The 20,004-nt window shown below is 40.8% G+C and overlaps 1 protein-coding gene across 5 annotated transcripts in view; it reads right to left on the bottom strand.

Moving 5' to 3' along the window:
* DOCK11 (dedicator of cytokinesis 11) overlaps positions 1 to 20,004 on the bottom strand; it is a 215,719-nt gene that overhangs the window by 86,187 nt on the left and 109,528 nt on the right. For all 5 annotated transcript variants that reach the window (XM_070784594.1, XM_070784592.1, XM_070784593.1 and 2 more), the window contains exons 21-28: positions 17,264 to 17,385; positions 16,584 to 16,670; positions 13,849 to 13,938; positions 7,923 to 8,041; positions 6,314 to 6,383; positions 6,109 to 6,234; positions 4,976 to 5,047; positions 3,915 to 4,061 (exon numbers count right to left, since the gene is read on the bottom strand). In XM_070784594.1, the coding sequence (XP_070640695.1) occupies positions 3,915 to 4,061; positions 4,976 to 5,047; positions 6,109 to 6,234; positions 6,314 to 6,383; positions 7,923 to 8,041; positions 13,849 to 13,938; positions 16,584 to 16,670; positions 17,264 to 17,385 (833 nt within the window). The remainder of the gene's footprint in view (positions 1 to 3,914; positions 4,062 to 4,975; positions 5,048 to 6,108; positions 6,235 to 6,313; positions 6,384 to 7,922; positions 8,042 to 13,848; positions 13,939 to 16,583; positions 16,671 to 17,263; positions 17,386 to 20,004) is intronic.

Here is a 20,004-nt window from a genome sequence, read left to right as displayed (position 1 = left end):
AGAAGTATGGAAAGGACGGGTAAACAACAGCAGAGGTGATCAGCCCTGTGTGGGAAGGTTAGGGAAGAGCTGAGCCTAAAAGATGAATAGACTCTGCCAGGCAGACAAGGGGGAAGGACTAGTCTTCAAACTGGTTGTCTTGACTCTGGCTTTTTCCTCACTTCTTTCAAAGGCCTTGGTAGATAGCTCCATGGTATTCAGCTCAAAATCTAGATTCCTTAGCCTGACATTCATGGCCTTTCATCATTTGGCATCAGATGGCCTTTCCACCTCTGCCTCCAGACAACCTAAATTCTGCACAGTGACTTTCTCGCTCATTCCAAAACAATTCTTGAATATGCCTATCTCATCTCTGCTCATGAATCCTCTACCTACAACACTCTCATCCCCGTTTTGGGGAACTGTTCTTCTAGTCTCTGTTCATATTACCTGGTCATAATCCCTCCTTTTCTTGTTTTCCTATTGTATTTTGTTGTTTATATTTTCAGTATAATAGTCATCACACTTTATCATGTATATGTATTGGAATATAATTATAGACAGCCTTTCTCATCTTTGGACGCTCACACAGAAGTCAGACAAATGTTTGTTGACTTGTAATGAGGTCAATACTGCTATTAAATCAACTATGTTCTACTCCCTAACGTAGCAAATTTCAAGTTTTAACTCCATGAAAGAAACTGAGATCTTATATTTCAGATAGTCTCACCTTTACTTTAAAAAGATATGTGGTTGGTTTTTAAACACAAAAGGGCTAATGTAATAGTGTTGAAACTTTATTTTAGTTCTGGCAGAGAGGTCTTACATCAGAAAATCACACTGTAGAGATCTGAAACCTAGTGTGAATTTTCAATAAAAAAAAAAAAAGGGTATGTTAGATATTAAAATTGCTTGGCTAGATTGTTGAGTGCAGGTTCTTAAAATAAGGTTGAGACATGATGAAGGGCTCTGAGAAGATGGGGAGTGGGAAGAAGTAAGAACTAAGTGCATCACAAGTCTAGGCCCCGTCTCTGCAATAAATCAAATATTGCTTTTACCCACTTTCTAGAACAATTGCATTCCAGCATTGCCCCTTACATGCAGAGAATGACAAAACAGAGCAGCGAGAAATGGACTATCTTAACAGTTTGTGGCATGTCTCAAAATAATCTTACTGACCTAAATTAACAATTCTCATTTACATGTATTAGCAACAAGTAGATGGTGCTTATATTAGCAACATGTAGAATGTGCTTTTAGTTCAAGAGTTACAAACTCAAAGGCCAACAGGGTCAGAGAAATTATTTAAATGTATAGAGTGTCAGGGGTTCTATTAAGGAGTGGTACAGACCATGGTAACCTAGAAGGTAAATGCCCCACCTAAAGGTCAAAGCAAACACCCTCTTCCAACAACACAAGAGAAGACTCTACACATGGACATCACCAGATGGTCAACACTGAAATCAGATTGATTATATCCTTTGCAGGCAAAGATGGAGAAGCTCTATACAGTCAGCAAAAACACGACTCAGGGTGGATTGTGGCTCAGATCATGAACTCCTTATTGCCAAATTTAGACTTAAATTGAAGAAAGTGGGGAAAACCACTAGACCATTCAGGTATGACCTAAATCAAATCCCTTATGACTATACAGTGGAAGTGAGAAATAGATTTAAGGGACTAGATCTTATAGACAGAGTGCCTGATGAACACTGTACAGCAAACAGGGAGCAAGACCATCCCCAAGAAAAAGAAATGCAAAAAAGCAAAATGGCTGTCTGAGGAGGCCTTACAAATAGCTGTGAAAAGAAGAGAAGCAAAAAGCAAAGGAGAAAAGAAAAGATATAAACATCTGAATGCAGAGTTCCAAAGAATAGCAAGGAGAGACAAGAAAGCCTTCCTCAGTGATCAATGCAAAGAAATAGAGGAAAACAATAAAATGGGAAAGACTAGAGATCCCTTCAAGAAAATTAGAGATACCAAGGGAACATTTCATGCAAAGATGGGCTCAGTAAAGGACAGAAATGGTATGGAACTAACAGAAGCAGAAGATATTAAGAAGAGGTGGCAAGAATACACAGAAGAACTGCACAAAAAAGATCTTCATGACCCAGATAATCACGATGGTGTGATCACTCACCTAGAGCCAGACATCCTGGAATGTGAAGTCAGCTGGGCCTTAGGAAGCATCACTACGAACAAAGCTAGTGGAGGTGATGGAATTCCAGTTGAGCTATTTCAAATCCTAAAAGATGATGCTGTGGAAGTGCTGCACTCAATATGTCAGCAAATTTGGAAAACTCAGCAATGGCCACAGGACTGGAAAAGTTCAGTTTTCATTCCAATCCCAAAGAAAGGCAATGCCAAAGAATGCTCAAACTACCGCACAATTGCATTCATCTCACACGCTAGTAAACTAATGCTCAAAATTCTCCAAGCCAGGCTTCAGCAATATGTGAACCGTGAACTTCCAGATGTTCAAGCTGGTTTTAGAAAAGGCAGAGGAACCAGAGATCAAATTGCCAACATCCGCTGGATCATCAAAAAAGCAAAAGAGTTCCAGAAAAGCATCTATTCCTGCTTTATTGACTAGGCCAAAGCCTTTGACTGTGTGGATCACAATAAACTGTGGAAAATTCTGAAAGAGATGCGAATACCAGACCACCTGACCTGCCTCTTGAAAAACCTGTATACAGGTCAGGAAGCAACAGTTAGAACTGGACATGGAACAACAGACTGGTTCCAAGTAGGCAAAGGAGTACGTCAAGGCTGTATATTGTCACATCATGAGAAACACTGGGCTGGAGGAAGCACAAGCTGGAATCAAGATTGCTGGGAGAAATATCAATAACCTCAGATATGCAGATGACACCACCCTTATGGCAGAAAGTGAAGAGGAACTAAAAAGCCTCTTGGTGAAAGTGGTGAAAGGAGAGTGAAAAAGTTGGCTTAAAGCTCAACATTCAGAAAACTAAGATCATGGCATCTGGTCCCATCACTTCATGGCAAATAGATGGGGAAACAGTGGAAACAGTGGCTGACTTTATTTTTCTGGGCTCTAAAATTACTGCAGAGTTTGCTTGCAGCCACAAAATTAAAAGACGCTTACTCCTTGGAAGGAAAGTTATGACCAACCTAGACAGCTTATTAAAAAGGAGACACGTTACTTTGCCAACAAAGGTACATCTAGTCAAAGCTATGGTTTTTCCAGTCATCATGTATGGATGTGAGAGTTGGACTATAAAGAAAGCTGAGCACCAAAAAATTGATGCTCTTGAACTGTGGTGTTGGAGAAGACTCTTGAGAGTCCCTTGGACTGCAAAGGAGATCGAACCAGTCCATCCTAAAGATCAGTCCTTTAGAACACCCTGAACTGGGTGTTCATTGGAGGGACTGATACTGAAGCTGAAACTCCCAATACTTTGGCCACCTGATGCAGAAAGCTGAGTCATTTGAAAAGACCCTGATGCTGGGAAAGATTGGGGGCAGGAGGAGAAGGGGACGACAGAGGATGAGATAGTTGGATGGCATCACTGACACAATGGACATCGGTTTGGGTAGACCCCGGGAGTTGGTGATGGACAGGGAGGCCTGGCGTGCTGTGGTTCCTGGGGTCACAAAGAGTCAGACACGACTTTGCGACTGAACTGTACTGAAAGGCATTCAAATGAATATATTTTAAAAACAGCATGCAAAAGCTGAAAGATGTTCCTCCTGGCTAAGCCTCCTGTGGGACCTCTGATTTAATTAATCAGCCATTGGAGGTGGGGAATCAAACATGGCTATTTAACTGAACTGATGGATTAATTCAATGAGTAGTTCCTCCAGCAGCCCAGCTGAGTCTCTAGAAAGTGGGTAATTTTTTTTCCTTTGGCTTTAAAGACAATACCTGTGAAGAATAATTCCTTACCATGTTCTGGATGCCTTTAACTCACCTTCAAGAAGCTAGCCAAACTATAATTGACATTTCTGGACTCATCCGGAATCTCTGCATAGCGAATAGTCACGTGGGGAATTATTGCAAGAAGCAGTGAATGTAAGACATGATGATATGCCTCAGAAAACCTCTGGCCTCTTGGAAGCTTCAATTAAATTGGCAAAGAAAAAAAAGAGTTGTGAAAGGTCTAAATCAGTGTTGTATTTTCAAACACATACTGTATATAAATGTGTTTTTAACCGCAGTATACTTTTTCTCCCAAATTAAAAAGACATGGCTAGTTAAATCTATACTTTAGATCATTACAGCACCTATTTGGACCTGTAATACTACAACTGACTGAAATCATGAACAAGAGTAGGTCATTCTGACCCAACTTTGGAATCATGTTCCTGAGATACAGACACATCCGTTTTTCATTCCATCTTTTTCCTGACACACAAAGTATACATGCATCCATGCATTTTTAATTTCAGTAAACCTGTTCTGTGGAAATATTGATAAAAATGTAAATATGAAGTGATTATTTTTTACTTCACAAGGTCTTAGCTTTCAATGCCTATAGCTAAAATTTCTTTGTACTTCTGAAGGAGTTTCAAAATACAACTAAAGGTATATATACAGCATATTCCAGGAACACACGCATTATATAAAGAGATTTTGGTTTTTGTCTTTTTTACATAAAATGTTTTTAACTTTGTACATGCCTTCAATCTTTCTAAGAGAATAGTTCTTTCTGATTTGGTACGTGTTCTCCTTCCTAATGAATATTTTCGACACTGACATTTTAAAACCACAAGACAAAGGGAAAGCTTCAAAGATAATGTACTTAATATGGCAAATACCTCACAGGGAAGAATGTATGTGGTGAGCCTCTGAAGTTGAGATTTTGAAAACATATGAACACTTTTGTTGTTTTTTTTTTTTTTAAAGAAAACCTGAAAAAAGCTACGGACTGAGAGTCCTTAAAATATAAAAGAGGATTTGCACATCACAGCTACCCATGAATAAGATTAGCCTTCTTTGTCTATGTTAAATATTATTCTTCAGCCTACTTACCTTAATTTTATTCTCTTCCAGCAAGTATGTGGCCATAGACTTTGCAATAATTTCAAAGAAAAACCATGAGTACTAAAATAAACAAATAAATACAAATCAATCTTTAATTGTTACCCAAATCCCTGAAGCTTATAAAAGGCTGACAAATCACTATGGATTTTGTCTCTGAACTTTAATAACATTTTAAAGTGATCACTACTGACTAGCCAAGTCCCATAGAATATCTTCAAATTGTGTTGGCAAAAAGGTATGCCTCAGGGCTGGCTTGTGATGTACAAAGGATATTTGGTGGAGAGGGGTATTTTATCACTGACACTGCTTTGATTTGCCTACATGTGGTGATAAGAACAAACCAACTTTTAGTTTACTTAATTACTGCTTTTAAATTCTCTATGGACAATGAATCATATTACAGCCTCCACCCAGTGAGGGACCCAACCCTGCCCTTTGTACAATACTGGGGCCAGCCCAAGTAGCAAAGGTGTTTGTGTAAGTAGCATTTGAAGGGTACAGGGAAGTCTCAAGCAGATACCTCGTGGCTCAAATGGTAAAGAATCTGCCTGCAATGCAGGAGACTCAGGTTTGATCCCTGGGTTGGGAAGATCCCCTGGGGAAGGAAATTGCAACCCACGGCAGTATTCTGGCCTGGAGAATCTCATAGACAGAGCAGCCTGGAGGGTTACAGTCCTTGGGGTTGCAAAGAATTGGAATGACTGAGTGACTAACACCATTACTAATAGGAATAGTAAAAATTATGACAATAAGAAGAGCCACCATTTGAGAGAGTGCCTACTATGTGCCAGAAACAACATGTTAGATGTTTTACTTGTATTTCAGAAATGAGAAAGTGGATGCTCAGAACTGCTAACTAACAGGCCCCAGGTCACAGAACTATTGTGTGATGAATACAGCATTCTCGCCCAGAGCTATACCCTCCAAAATTCTATTATGCATTTGACTGAGAGCAAGGGGTAGGTGGGGAGGGTAAAGGGAATGGAGGATTTCTGTGGAGAACTTGGGGGGAAAGGATGCATAGGCAAAGTGCTGGGCAAAGAGGGAGTCACTTGAGGAAATGAGGACAGACTAGACCCGGAATGGGAGGGCATCAAGCAAGCATGTCTCTGTGTCCTTACCTTTAGCAATTTGTTTATTGCTAAAAAGTCTGCAGACTGTTTCAGTATCGCTATCATTGTAGTCGCAAGAGTTTCATGTATCAGCTGGGCCTGAGGAGCACTGGGTTTTTCAGGTCGGAAGCTATACTACAATCAAAGAGAATGAATCATAAGACCAAATTCTCTCGTAAGACAAATGCTCAGAAAGAAAGCTTACTCCACAAACCTTAATGAAGGATCTTAAATAATTATCCAAGCCTTCTTCATGGCACTTTGATACGATATGTAAGAGAACCCTGAAACAACATTCACAAAAGTCAGCACGTCAGACCACAATGAAACACTATAGTTTGATTCTTAGATAAAACCAGCATATCTAACCCTTAAAAATACCTAATACTATCTAAATAATGAAAATATTAAATGGCATCTTGGTTTGGATCCAACAAAGATTTCAGCATGTAACATGTTCAGGGCTTTGTAAAATACATTTCTTGGGTCCAAAGAAGGATGTTTTATTTTGGCAACCAAGATATTTCTTTTCATCTCCTTTCTAAATCACATTTGAAGTATGTTCATAGCTACCATATAGTAAAAAGCCTTCAGTAAGGTAAATATTGAAATCCCCTCTAGTAAAAATCAAAGGAAAATAATAGGAAAAAATGTTAAACATGTCAACAGATGGGGGGAAGGTAAGGGCAAGACAAAGCAGGTATAATGAGATGAACTAAAATTGTAGGCAAATCTAAGATTAATACAAAGTTTTAAAGTTATGAAGCCAGCAGTGGTTCTGCAAGTTTAGCATGCATCAGAAACACCTAGAGGGCAGAGTGCTCACCCCTCTCCCAGAGTTTCTGATTTTTTAGGTCTGGGGTGAAGTTCCATGATTAGCATTTTTAATAAGCTTCCAGATGTATTGATGCTGCTGGTCTGGGAATCACGTTTTTTGAGAACCACTGGACTAGAATAATGCTTCTTAAATTAGCAACCAGACTACCCCCAATAGCAGAGAAGAGTAAACAGTATGTGGGTGTGTGGAGCCTGAACCCTGAGGCTCCAGAGACGCTGTGGCAACAGCAGAAGCAGCAAAGCCAGAAACACCCAGCAGTGAGCTTATAATTTTTTTAAACCCCTGTTTTATTTTCAAAAATTAAGTGCATTTTGCATCCTACTCTACAATATATCCTTGTTTGTTTTCCTATAAAAAGAACACTCTTATTCTTGTGAGTAAAAACTAATGGCCTAGGGCCACTCTGTCCAATGTGAGAGCTGCTAGTCACAAGTGGTGATGTAAACAAATTAACTACCATGAAAAATTCCGATCCTCAGTTACACCAGCCACATTTCAAGATTCAACAGCTAAATATGACTAATGGCTACCATATTGGGCAGTACAGGTATAGAACATTTCCATGACTGAAGAAAATTCTATTGGACAATACTGGTCAAGGGCGTGATTCTCAAACTCCATTTCATTAGGGCATCGTTGTGGAAACTTTAGAAAAAAAAAAAAAAACAATGCTGAGTTCTGCTCTCAGAGATTCAGGTTTAACTGGTATGATGTATGGTCTGGGAACAGATATTTTAAAAAGCTTCCCCGGTTGCTGTAACATGCAGCAGTTTTAGAAACCCTGGTTGAGGAAAACACAGTAAACTTATCCGATGGTTTCTGGTACCATCTATCCCTGGGGATGTGAGTCCCTCAGTCCGAGAAGAAAGAAACTAGAGAAAAGTTATACTAGGCTTCTGCCTTTGGGGTTCTAATTTGGAAGATAAATGAAGAAATGCAAAAGGAAACAAAAGTTGATTCTTCATATTGTAACACCGAAACTCACATGGTGCAGTTGAAAGGAACGTCATCTTCATGGGTCATGTTTGTGAGAACTTGGAAGAGTTGCATAAGAATTACAGGTAGAAACTGTATCATGACTTGGATCTCCATGGCATGCAAACACTAAAATAAGTCATTATTAGTTATGAAAATCAAAGTATGATATAACTTGCAAAGGTGAAACAACCAAAAATTAAGTAATGATAAATACATTCACTCGAATATAAGCTCACTTTAAACACATGCTTCCAGGGATAGGGGACTTTGTCAATTACTTTATACACATCTCTATTTTGGCACTCAGATTTTGTTAGTTCCTTTAATATTAAATACTCTATTGAAGATAACAAGTATAACTGGGATCAACAGGGGAAAGTGGGTCATCACTTTGCAGTGAGAACGGGATTCGATAAAGTGTATTTCTATGTATGGTTGGCTTTACACTGGCTCCGTCCACAAACTGAGGCAGTTCTGCATTCTAACATCCTCACAGTACATTTCTTCAAAGTGCTAACACCCTACCTCTACTGATTGGCACATTAACATCAGAAAGAAGAAATATATCCATGTATACAGAGAAGTGATACAAGCAGCAAAATATTGGGTTGGCCAAAGAGTTCATTGAGGTTTTTCTATACAGCTTATGGAGAAACCCGAACAAACTCTTGGCCAACCCAATAACTGAAATGTCTTTCTTCTTCCGTCCCTCCTTCCTTCATTTACCCATTCATTCATTCACTCACTCAGTCAATTGGCCAACCAAAAAGCACCTCACTGAGCACATTCTACATACTGGAACACCAGTTCAATATTTGGTGCCTGGAAAAGACAGAGATGGTCAGACAAGTCTGTATCCTAAGGAACACAATATTCATCTTTCAGAGTGCCCCATGTTTCCATCCTTATGCTCACCCTCCCTTTTCAGGCCTCTCTCATCTCAACAGTGACCTCTTAGATTTCTGGACAGCTTCTCTTCAATCAGATACCTAATGCGAGAAACTGAGCTCAGGGAACCTCTAGTCTTTCCTTCACGTTTTTCCAAATGTTTTGCCCTCTCTCTTCTACCCATACAGCCATCACCCTGTTTTCAGGACTATAACCTATAACCAAAATAGTCCAGTAATTTTCCATTAATAGTAGGCCTATGTACAGTTTCTCCTCAATCTCAGTATATTTAACTCTCATTTCCAAAACTCAATCCTCCTCAAATAGTGGTTACATCAGGCCACTTTCTGCCACCGTCAAAAAAATTGTTGATGCCTCTCCATTAGCTAGGGCAGCGGTTCTCAACCAGAGACCCCTTCACCACCCCATCCCTCCAGGCCATCCAGCAACGTCCAGAGACATTTTCAGTTGTCACGACTGAGGAGGTGCTACCGACATCTAGTGGATAGACCAGAAGTGCTTCTAAGCACCCTCCAATGCATAGGACAGTCCTTTACCACAAAGACCCATCCTGCCTCAAATGCCAACAGCGCCAAGTTGGAGAAAACCCGACCCAGGCTATTAAGTCTAAGTTACTTAAAACCCAACTTATATTTTTAGCCTTAACATTCACCATTCTTCATGAGGCCAAACTAGCGTCTTGACTGCTCTGCTCCTTGAAATTGTCAAATGCATGCCTACCTTCGTGCCTTTGTTCATATTTTTTTAGCAAAGTCCTAGCCACCCTTCCCAGTCAAGTTCACCCTCAACTTCGGTGAAGCCATTCATGCACTCATTCAATAAAGGTATACTGAATAAAGGTATACCGAATGGGCTTCCCTTGTGGCTCAGCTGGTAAAGAATCCGCCTACAATGCAGGAGACCTGGGTTGGGAAGATTCCACTGGAGAAGAGAACTGCTACCCACTCCAGTATTCTGGCCTGGAGAATTCCATGGACTGTATAGTCCACAGGGTCACAAAGAGTTGGACACGAGTGAGTGACTTTCACTTTTTTCACTTTTCATACTGAATGAACTTCCGATTGCCAAGCACATCAAATGGACATGGTTCCTATCATCAAGCAGTTCACAGACAATCGAAGGAAAACACATGGAACTGAATCGCTGTGACACAAACAGTAAACAGTACACAGTACATGCACAGAAGAAGAAGCAATCGTGTCTGCAAGTGAAGAGGGAATGTCACACACTTCAGAGGACGGAGGTTCTAAGGTTCAAGGTTAAGTAGGATCACATCAGGTAGAAAAAAGAGAGATGGGCATTCCTTGCAGAAGTGGTCTCCCTGTACCAGTACTGTTTCTCTACACAGAGAATTTATTCTCTACCCAGCAGCCAGAGGGTTCTTTTTGAAAGGCAAGTTCAACAATGCCATTTCCCTCTATTACAAACAAAACCAATTGCCACGAACAAAAAGCTATGAAGGGTTCCCCATCCTCCACTCATCTGGGGCCATCCCCTGCTCCTTGCTGCTCAGTGTGCTCTAGCTATGCTGTCTTTGCTTTTTTTGCTGTCTTTCACACATCCCATTGCAAGGTGTTTACACCTGCTGCAATAGTCTGTAGATAAAACTTTTACACAGTTTTATCATCTATGGCTGTCTTCCCCTCATCAGTTCTTTTCAGCTTGAAATTTCATCAACTCCTCAGACAGGTCTTCCCTGAGAACTCCATCTTGACTGCACTCCTGGTCACATTAGAGCCCATTCAGTTCAGTCACTCATTCACATCTGACTCTTTTCGACCCCATGAATCACAGCACGCCAGGCCTCCCTGTCTATCACCAACTCCCGGAGTCCACCCAAACTCATGTCCATTGACTCGGTGACGCCATCTAACCATTTCATCCTCTGTCGTCCCCTTCTCCTCCTGCCTTCAATCTTTCCCAACATCAGGGTCTTTTCAAATGAGTCAACTCTTCACATCAGGTGGCCAAAGTATTGGAGTTTCAGCTTCAGTCCTTCCAATGAACACCCAGGACTGATTTCCTGTAGGATGGACTGGTTGGATCTCCTTGCAGTCCAAGGGACTCTCAAGAGTCTTCAACACCACAGTTCCAAAGCATCAATTCTTCTGCACTCAGCTTTCTTTATAGTCCAACTCTCACATCCATACATGACTACTGGAAAAACCATAACCTTGACTAGACGGACCTTTGTTGACAAACTAATGTCTCTGCTTTTTAGTAAGCTGTCTAGGTTGGTTATAACTCTCCTTCCAAGGAGTAAGCGTGTTTTAATTTCATGGCTGAAATCACCATCTGCAGTGATTTTAGAGCCCCCCAAAATAAAGTCAGCCACTGTTTCCACTACTTCCCCATCTATTTGCCATGAAGTGATGGGACTGGATGTCATGATCTTAGTTTTCTGAACGTTAAGATTTAACCTGTTCTGTTTTCTTCACAGTACTCATCCCTATCTAATGGGACTTCTTTATAATCCCTCTCCGCCAACTGGAGTAGGTATGTTGTCTGAATTATTCCAATTATATTCCCAGCATCCAGTACAATATCTGGTCCCATGGTAGGTAGTCAATAATTATTTGGGGGATGACGGAATAAATGAAGGAATCAAAGGGATAAAGATGGGAACCGTCTAATCTCAGTGGTTCCACAGTTTTGTGAACTCTGAGCATTTATATCCTGTATCATGCAATTGACATTTAATTACATATTGCTTTGGACGATTATTTGTACTACTGACTTATATTGTCATTTGACTTAAGTGGGCCCCTCTCGACTGGTCATAAGATCCCTATGGAAAATAGCCTAAGTTATTCTTCTTTGCAAGACACAGCATCTAGGAAAATACTGAACACATAATAAGCTCAGCATGTGGATGGTTAGATGAAGTGATTAAACAATGTCATTTATAAGGACAAGAGATAGCAAGGTTTGACCCATCAAAAGACATGCTCGGCTCTGATCTCCTACTAACCAGCTGAATAACCACTGGCAAATCTCTGTCCTCAGGCCTCAGTGTCCTCATCTGCAAAAAAAGTATCCCTAAAGATACCTTTTAGCACTAACATTCCATACAGGAGTTTGGCACTTTCTATAAACACATGGCATTTCATTCATTGCCACTAGAGGGCGAGCACAGGTCACAGAACTAACAGAAATTCCACACCCTCAAAAACACAAATATGAATACCTTTCTTCCCCCTCCATTCTAAGAATATCAATACAGGAAATTTAACTTTGTTAAAACTTTTACAAAGCTTCCCCGGTGGAAGAATAAAGCCACGGATCTGAGCACACAAGGCATTCACATATAGAGCGGGATTCTGGACATTACCCAAGATAAGGACTTGAAATTAGATGACTTACTGTACTTCTTAATGCTAATTAAGAATAAAAGCCACCATTTATCGGCTACCTGCCTGATTCTACCTTTCCAACAATCTATTTTCTGTATGGTAAGCAGGATGATTCTTTAAATACCAAAGTCACATTACATCACACTCCTTTGTTCACAGCTCCCCATCTCATCATATCTTACGAAGCCCTACTGGACCAGTAACCCAGATATCCTTCCATGTGCCAGCCACACTGGAACTCCTCCTGTTTCTGGAACACACCAAGGAAGCTCCTCGGGGCCTCTGCACTTGCTGTTCCTTGCCCAGAATTCCACATGGCTGGCACCCTCCTTTCCCTTAGGTCTCTTTACTGGAGAGCTCCTTGTTGACAATCTAAAAAAGAGATCCTTATCACTCCTTATTTCCCTTCCCTATATTTTGGTTTTCTTTATAGTACTTATTACCAACTGACATAAGATATACAGTTGACCCTCCATCTCCACATATTTCACATCTGCAGATATGGAGAGCTGACTGCAAGGGACTTGAGAATCTCTGGTATCTAGGGAGGGTCCTGGAACCATGACTGCAGATGTATATATTTATTCATTTATGTGTTTAGTGTCCATCTGTCTCCACAACAAAGTAAGCTCCTTGAAAATAGAGATATTGTCTGTTTTCTTCACTTATCCTCCCCATGTTTAGAATGAAGCCTGGCCCACAGGAGGTACTCAAGAAAAAAGTGTGCAATGAATACCACACAGCAGATGCCCTGTCTCACTGAGGCCTCACAATCACTGTACAAGTGGGTATTACTGTTATATTTATGAGACAGAAGAAAAAACAAAGGCTTGGAGAAGTTAAGTAACTTGGTCAAGGTCAATCACAGAGCTAACAAGTGATAGAGCTGGGGTACAAGCTCATTTTGTGATTCCAGAACCCATACACGTATTACCTCATTCACACTGCCTCTCTGAAAGAAATGAGTATTTTTGTTCATTTCACATCATTCATTATTAACATATGTCAAAAGGGAAATCCTGTAGAGGACTTCATTTAAAATCAAAACTCCTCAGACTGGCCATGGCTGATCTACTGAAGGCGCAGCCAAGAGAAAAGCTACTGTCAGCTGGGTCTTATGACATGTGCTTTGTCCCACCATGTTAGGGAATAAACGGAATCTTGGATTCTCAATGCTTTTGATAAAATATGGCATTTCTTATGGCTCCTATGCACAATGCAGCAACTAGGTTCCCTCTTATCAGCTGACCCTTTTGATACTCTTTCACCTACGGACCCAGGAACCATTTCACATTGTATTCCAAGTAAAAGTGACTCGTTTCTCCTGGCCTTTTTCTCCACAGCATTCTCTACCTTTACTGGGCTGTCAGCAAGATGAGAAAAGACCTGGAAAAATCAATCTATGGACCCAAAATAAACATTTTCATGAGATTTTTTTTTAAGTATGTTGTTGAATTCTGGCTAAAACATTCTCTTCCTAATGCCACGCTTCCGTTGTGTGCTTCTAAACAGCCACTTGATGGAAAAGGACATAGTAGAAAGTGCTCTCTTGAGGATTTGCAACCAAAAGTATTTTCAAGTATTCATTTTTTTTTGGCCCCCCACATCAAAAATGTGGCAACCAAAAGACAAGAAAAACAAACCTTTCACAGAAAGCTGCTGTTCATTTACCTTTAAATATTTAATGAGCTCCCCAGGAACTTCTTTCGAGCCTGACTGAATCAGCTGGCAATGCTGGAAGAATTTGTGCACATGCAGATCCTGAAAACCAGATGGATACAGCCATATGAAATTTGATTCATTACCCACAAAACACAGGCTCTCCACCTCTACCACCCGTCCTCCCACTCAGAATCTTGCAAGCCTGTTTCCCCAGGTCTTCTAATGACCCGACTCGGCATCTACAGCCACCAGCACACATGTTCCTCCTTGAGTCCCAGAGTCCTCTCAATCCACACACAAAACAGCGAACCAGGCCCATTCAGCATGCATCTCAGTGCACCGGGTAGGCCACCATTTATGCCCAACAGTGTCAGACTTTATTTTTTGGGGCTCCAAAATCACTGCAGATGGTGACTGCAGCCATGAAATTAAAAGACGCTTACTCCTTGGAAGGAAAGTTATGACCAACCTAGATAGCATATTCAAAAGCAGAGACATTACTTTGCCAACAAAGGTCCGTCTAGTCAAGGCTATGGTTTTTCCTGTGGTCATGTATGGCTGTGAGAGTTGGACTGTGAAGAAGGCTGAGCGCCAAAGAATTGATGCTTTTGAACTGTGGTGTTGGGGAAGACTCTTGAGAGTCCCTTGGACTGCAAGGAGATCCAACCCGTCCATTCTAAAGGAGATCAGCCCTGGGATTTCTTTGGAAGGAATGATGCTAAAGCTGAAACTCCAGTACTTTGGCCACCTCATGCAAAGAGTTGACTCATTGGAAAAGACTCTGATGCTGGGAGGGATTGGGGGCAGGAGGAGAAGGGGACGACAGAGGATGAGATGGCTGGATGGTATCACTGACTCGATGGACCTGAGTCTCAGTCAACTCCGGGAGGTGGTGATGGACAGGGAGGCCTGGCATGCTGCGATTCATGGGGTCACAAAGAGTCGGACACGACTAAGCGACTGAACTGAACTGAGTCCAATATTTGTTTCCTTTTTTCAGTAATGTCATCTCTGAAGTTGGGCTGCTTCTGTATTTTAATGGAACAAGCAGGAAGAGAGGTCTGAACTGACAGGTGAAGAAAAGGGAGTCACCTGACCCTGCGGCAGCCAGTGTCCAACTGTCCTATGTGAAATCTGCAGACACTGAATCTGTGGATAGCACAGACTGTCTCAGGAATCAGAATCAAGAAATTCCGGATGAATTGAGAAAGTAGAATTGACATATATACACAATCATGTGTAAAATAGCTAGCTAGTGGGAAGCTGCCATATAGCACGGGGACCTCAGCTCTGTGCTCTGTGATGACCTAGAGGGATGAGAGCTGGGGTCGGGGTGGGGGGGGAAGGCGCGGAGGGAGGTCCAAGAGGGAGAGGATATATGTATACATATAGCTGATTCAGGCTTCCCAAGTGGCGCCACTGCCAAAGAATCCACCTACAATGCAGAAGACGCGAGAGACTTGGGTTCAGTCCCTGGGTTGGAAAGATCCCCTGGAGGAGGGGATGGCAACCCACTCCAGTATTCTTGCCTGGAGAATCCCATGGACAGAGGAGCCTGGTGGGTTACAGCCCATAGGGTCACAAAGAGTCGGACACGACTGAAGCAACTGAGAAAGCATGCATTGCTGATTCACGTTGCGGTACAGAAGAAACTATCACAACAATGTAAAGAAATTATCCTCCAATTTTAACAAAAGGGATTAAAGAGAAAAAAATGGAAATCGGATTTTGACCTGCTTCCTCTAATTATTATCTGTGGGACCTTGGGTAAATCTTTTAACCTGACTGAGCCCCTGTTTCTTTTCCTATAAAAGGATGGAATGGCCAAGGAAACCTGAGAGGGCTGCACCAAGGAGTGTGGGCTTCACCTTCTCCACCATGATTTTTCAAATGGTGCTTGAGGTGTCTCACAGATACTTGATTCTAATTTCAAGGATGCTGAGTCTAAGAGCAAACTGTAGTAGCTAACCCTGATCCACTGACTGCCAACTTCTGTGTTCAGCTCCAGTCTAACCATAAGAAAAACATCAGACTAATTCCAACAGAGAGGCCATCTGCAAAGTACCAGTAGTTCTGAAAACTGACAAGGTCACCCAAAGCAACGAAACACTCGGAACTTGTCACAGCCAAGAGCCTAAGGGAATGTGACAACTAAAAGTAACATGTTATCCTGGATAGAATCCTGAAACTGCAAGGGGTACTAATAGGTAAAAACTAAAGAAATCTGAATAAAGGCCAGACTTCAGCTAATGATTATGTCTCAATACTGCTTCAAAAGTTGTAACAAGGGTGTCACACTCATGTTAAATGTTAACGCTAGAGGAAACTTGGTATAGGGCATATGGGAGGTAGCTGAACTATCCTCATAATTTTTCTGTAAATCTAAAACAGCTCAAAAAAATATATGGTTTAAAAATGGTGATATAGCCTCCACATTTTTTTCAGAGTTTTGGAAGATTCTAATCAGTCAATGGGAATAAAAGGATTTGGTCATTTGAGAAGAATTTAAAAATTTGAGCTATTATTAAGAATGGTGTTATTAACTATTGAGAAAGTGTTTCAGGCCACAACTTCTCTATATTCATGTAGAAATGAATATAATCTATTTTAATCAAGAAAAAAACCTCAAGTATTAAAATTGACAAAATTCAGGGACTTCCCTCATGGTCCAGTGGTTAAGACTCCTCACTTCCACATGGAGTGGCCAAAAAAAAATTTTGACAAATTCATGGGATGCAACTTACTTGAGTGTAAATGGTAGACTCCAAGTGGCTTTTGATCTTCAACAAAGGCTTTGCACCATCTACCCACTTAATATCCACATTCGGTTGCTGGGAACAGAAAACATACATGTGAGTTTTTGTACCATAGTAATGGACAGATGAGCAATATATGTATTTCAACATTTTTCTCAGAAACAAATGTGCTAGTTTCAGACATAGGGAATTATTGGTGAAAATAACCTGCCTTTAGAATAAATGTATCCTAAATCATTTTGAAGTTCCCATCCTTTGCAGGCGGATACTTTTCCTAATGACAATAAAAATGACTATAAGAAGGTATTTTTTTATCATGCACAAAATCAGAGTCCCATTTTAAGTTACTGGAATCAACTGAGATGAGGTTACTTTGTCAAACTATGATAGAAACTTCCCAACACTCGTTTTCCATACTTACTTTGTTGTGGACCAGCATCAGCCCTCAAACTACACTCTGAGTAGCTATCAACCACACTAAACCATCCAATACGCCAACAGTATTCTATTTTTTAAACATTTCATCATATACGGAAGACTGAATCACTTTGCTGTACAGCAGAAATTAACATGACACTAAATCAACTGTACTTCAATAACATTTTTTAAAAGAAGGCAAAAATAACATTTCATCATGATTTCTTCAACAAATACAGATATTTTCCTACCCTTCTGGATTCTGCATCATTCAGATTCATGTAGCCTGGGGGAAGATTGGCGGAAACTGGCAGCTGCTGCTCCAATGTGATGATTCTACCATCCTTCAGTAAAGGTACCCAGGCAAAGCCAACTGACAAGACAATAATCAACCATGAGAAATGAAATCACAGATGCAATTAGCTACACAAATATCTGGTCACTGGGGAGCAGGGTAGGGCTGGTGATGCTGCCAGGGGTTTGTATGTGAGAGTCCAGGTATTGGGCATCCAAGCACTGGGGGAAAAAAAAATGACTTTGGATGGCTTCCTAATCCTAGCCTGGCCACTAACAGGTTATTCACGCTACCTCCTTGACTATAATAGGAACAATAACACCCAGCTCTTCTATAGAATAGTGATTGAAAGACCAAAATGAGCTGATATACCAAAACACTTGGAAGCTTTTAAAGTGCATCCATTTCATTATCTTGACATACTAGGGGAGCATTTTGGTAGACTTATTTTTTTGGATTCAGATGTCTCTTGTCCACCTTACAGTCTCATATCTGAGACTATAATCAGACAGCAATCACCGTGTTGCAAAATTTCTTCCAGCAACCCTAGGGTAAGTAAAGGACTGTGGAAAATGAAGGTCACACGTCAGGGTTACGTTCTATATTTATACACAGCAGTATTTGGTTGGGCGGTTTTCCTGATTACAGAAGGAAGAGAGGTAGCAAGAGAATACAGCCACAGCACAGTACTTACAACTGGAATCACTGAGAGATTTTCCTCCCCAGTCTCTACATTTCTTAACAGTTCTACCCCAAAGAGCCTCTTGGCTTCTTATTAGAAAACTCATCATGTTCTAAGCTAAAAAAGCCAGAGCCATCTGTGTTGCTCAAGTCAAGCAGTGTCAGTATTTCCATTATAGAGATTACTCTGGACTTCAAGTGTTTATAACTTAGCTGTAAAAAGGATTGCTCTGAACTGAGTTCTGGCATATGAGGGAGGGTGTTGGCTCGAGAGTACTTTTGAAAGCCACTGCCTTCTGATGCTTTAAAATTCTTTGTGTGAGTGTGTGGGTGTGTGTGTGTGCACACGATGTGTGCGTGTGTTTACAGTGTGAACACAAAAGTCAACACAAATCTGGTTAGAACGTGTCTAATTTGGCAAAGCTTTAATTCTTAAAGAGACTGATACGTTGCATTCTCCAAGTAGACTGAATGGCTTTCTCAGACGCCAAAGCACGCCTGCAGGGCATCTTCACTAGTACAGCTTCAGTAATGCTTTACCCAGGGCTTTTCTTTTAGAAAAAGCAGAGGAAAGTAACATGAGCAGAAGAACCATTCAAAAGGACTCTGTCAAAGTAGTTAAACTGAAAATCAGACAAATGACAAAAGGTTTCCAGTCCAGAAAGCAGGAAAAGGAAAAGATATTTCTTGTTTTTCAAGGATATTTTTTCCTTACATAAATTTTTATTGACATACAATTCAGATGCCTTACAATTAATCTATTTAAAGGATACAATTCAATGGTTCTTAGTATATTCACAAAGCTCTACATCTATTGCCACTACCTAATTCCAAAACTTTTTTATCACCCCCAGAAGTAACTCCATACCCCACAGAAGTCACGTTCTATTTCCTCTTCTTCAAGTCCCGGACAGCCACTGATCTACTTTCTGTCTCTATGGAATTGCTTGGGCAACACTGTTGCACTGCAAATCAATCAGAGCATGGCCAAGTGTGTCTCTTAGTCAAAAGTCATCTAGAATGCTTGGAACCTATAAAGGTACAATGTCAAGCACACACCATCTGCCTCAAAGGTGTGAAACCACTTAAAGGATAGACAGTTAAAGGTGATGAGTGCTGGGGAGGAGTTTGGGATTAACAGATATACACTACTCTATATAAAATGGATTTTAAAAACTAGCACCTGCTGTATGCAGCACAGGGAACTATGTCCAATACCCTGTAATAACCTATAATGGAAAAGAATCTGAAAAAGAACAGATATGTGTGTGTATATACATATGTATGTATAACTGAGTCACTTTGCTGTACACCTGAAACATTATAAATCAATAATACTGCAAAAAAACTTAAATATATATATTTTAAAACCTGATGAGTAGCAAGAAAATAACCACCTCATGCTCTACTGAGCATCTTGCCCACTTCTGTCTAGGATCTGGATAAGACAACATTTGTTAGTTTCCTCTGGAGGTACACTGTCATATACCTCACTGTCTCATTATTCTGCTAGATTTCTTCTCAACGTGCAAGGTCACTATCCTAAATGAACTGCAATTTCTAAGGGGATCTAGAACAAGAACACACTATCCACAAAGGGACTCTCCTAATATTCAGTACTGCTGCCTGCTGGGCATCACTCAGATGTGTCACTAACATTGCAAACTCAGCATCAGTCAAAACCCACCAGCCCTAGGCATAACTCTGCTACTCGGCAATACCTTCTTTCCAGTTTTGAAACTTCAGTGCTAACTTTGAATCATCTCTCTAGAGGCCAATCACTTGCCAGGCCCAGTATATTCCTCTGCAATTGTCTTTTTCTCCACCCTCACCACCTGCCCCCCACCCACCCACCATTACAGCCCCACTGTGGTCCCCTTCTTCTCCTGAACTCTTGAAACAACCCCCTAACTGGTGTTTCCTTCCTTCCTTCTTCCTGCTCCACCTCACCTCACCCATTATATTGCTGCCTGATTGGATTTCCTGCAAAACAGCTCCTACTGATGTTTATAACCC

This window comes from Bos indicus, chromosome X (assembly GCF_029378745.1).
Source record: "Bos indicus isolate NIAB-ARS_2022 breed Sahiwal x Tharparkar chromosome X, NIAB-ARS_B.indTharparkar_mat_pri_1.0, whole genome shotgun sequence".
In the NCBI taxonomy this organism is placed as follows: Eukaryota; Metazoa; Chordata; class Mammalia; order Artiodactyla; family Bovidae; genus Bos; species Bos indicus.
The sequence above is the reverse complement of the archived record's forward strand: the minus strand, read 5'-3'. Positions and strand labels throughout refer to the sequence as shown.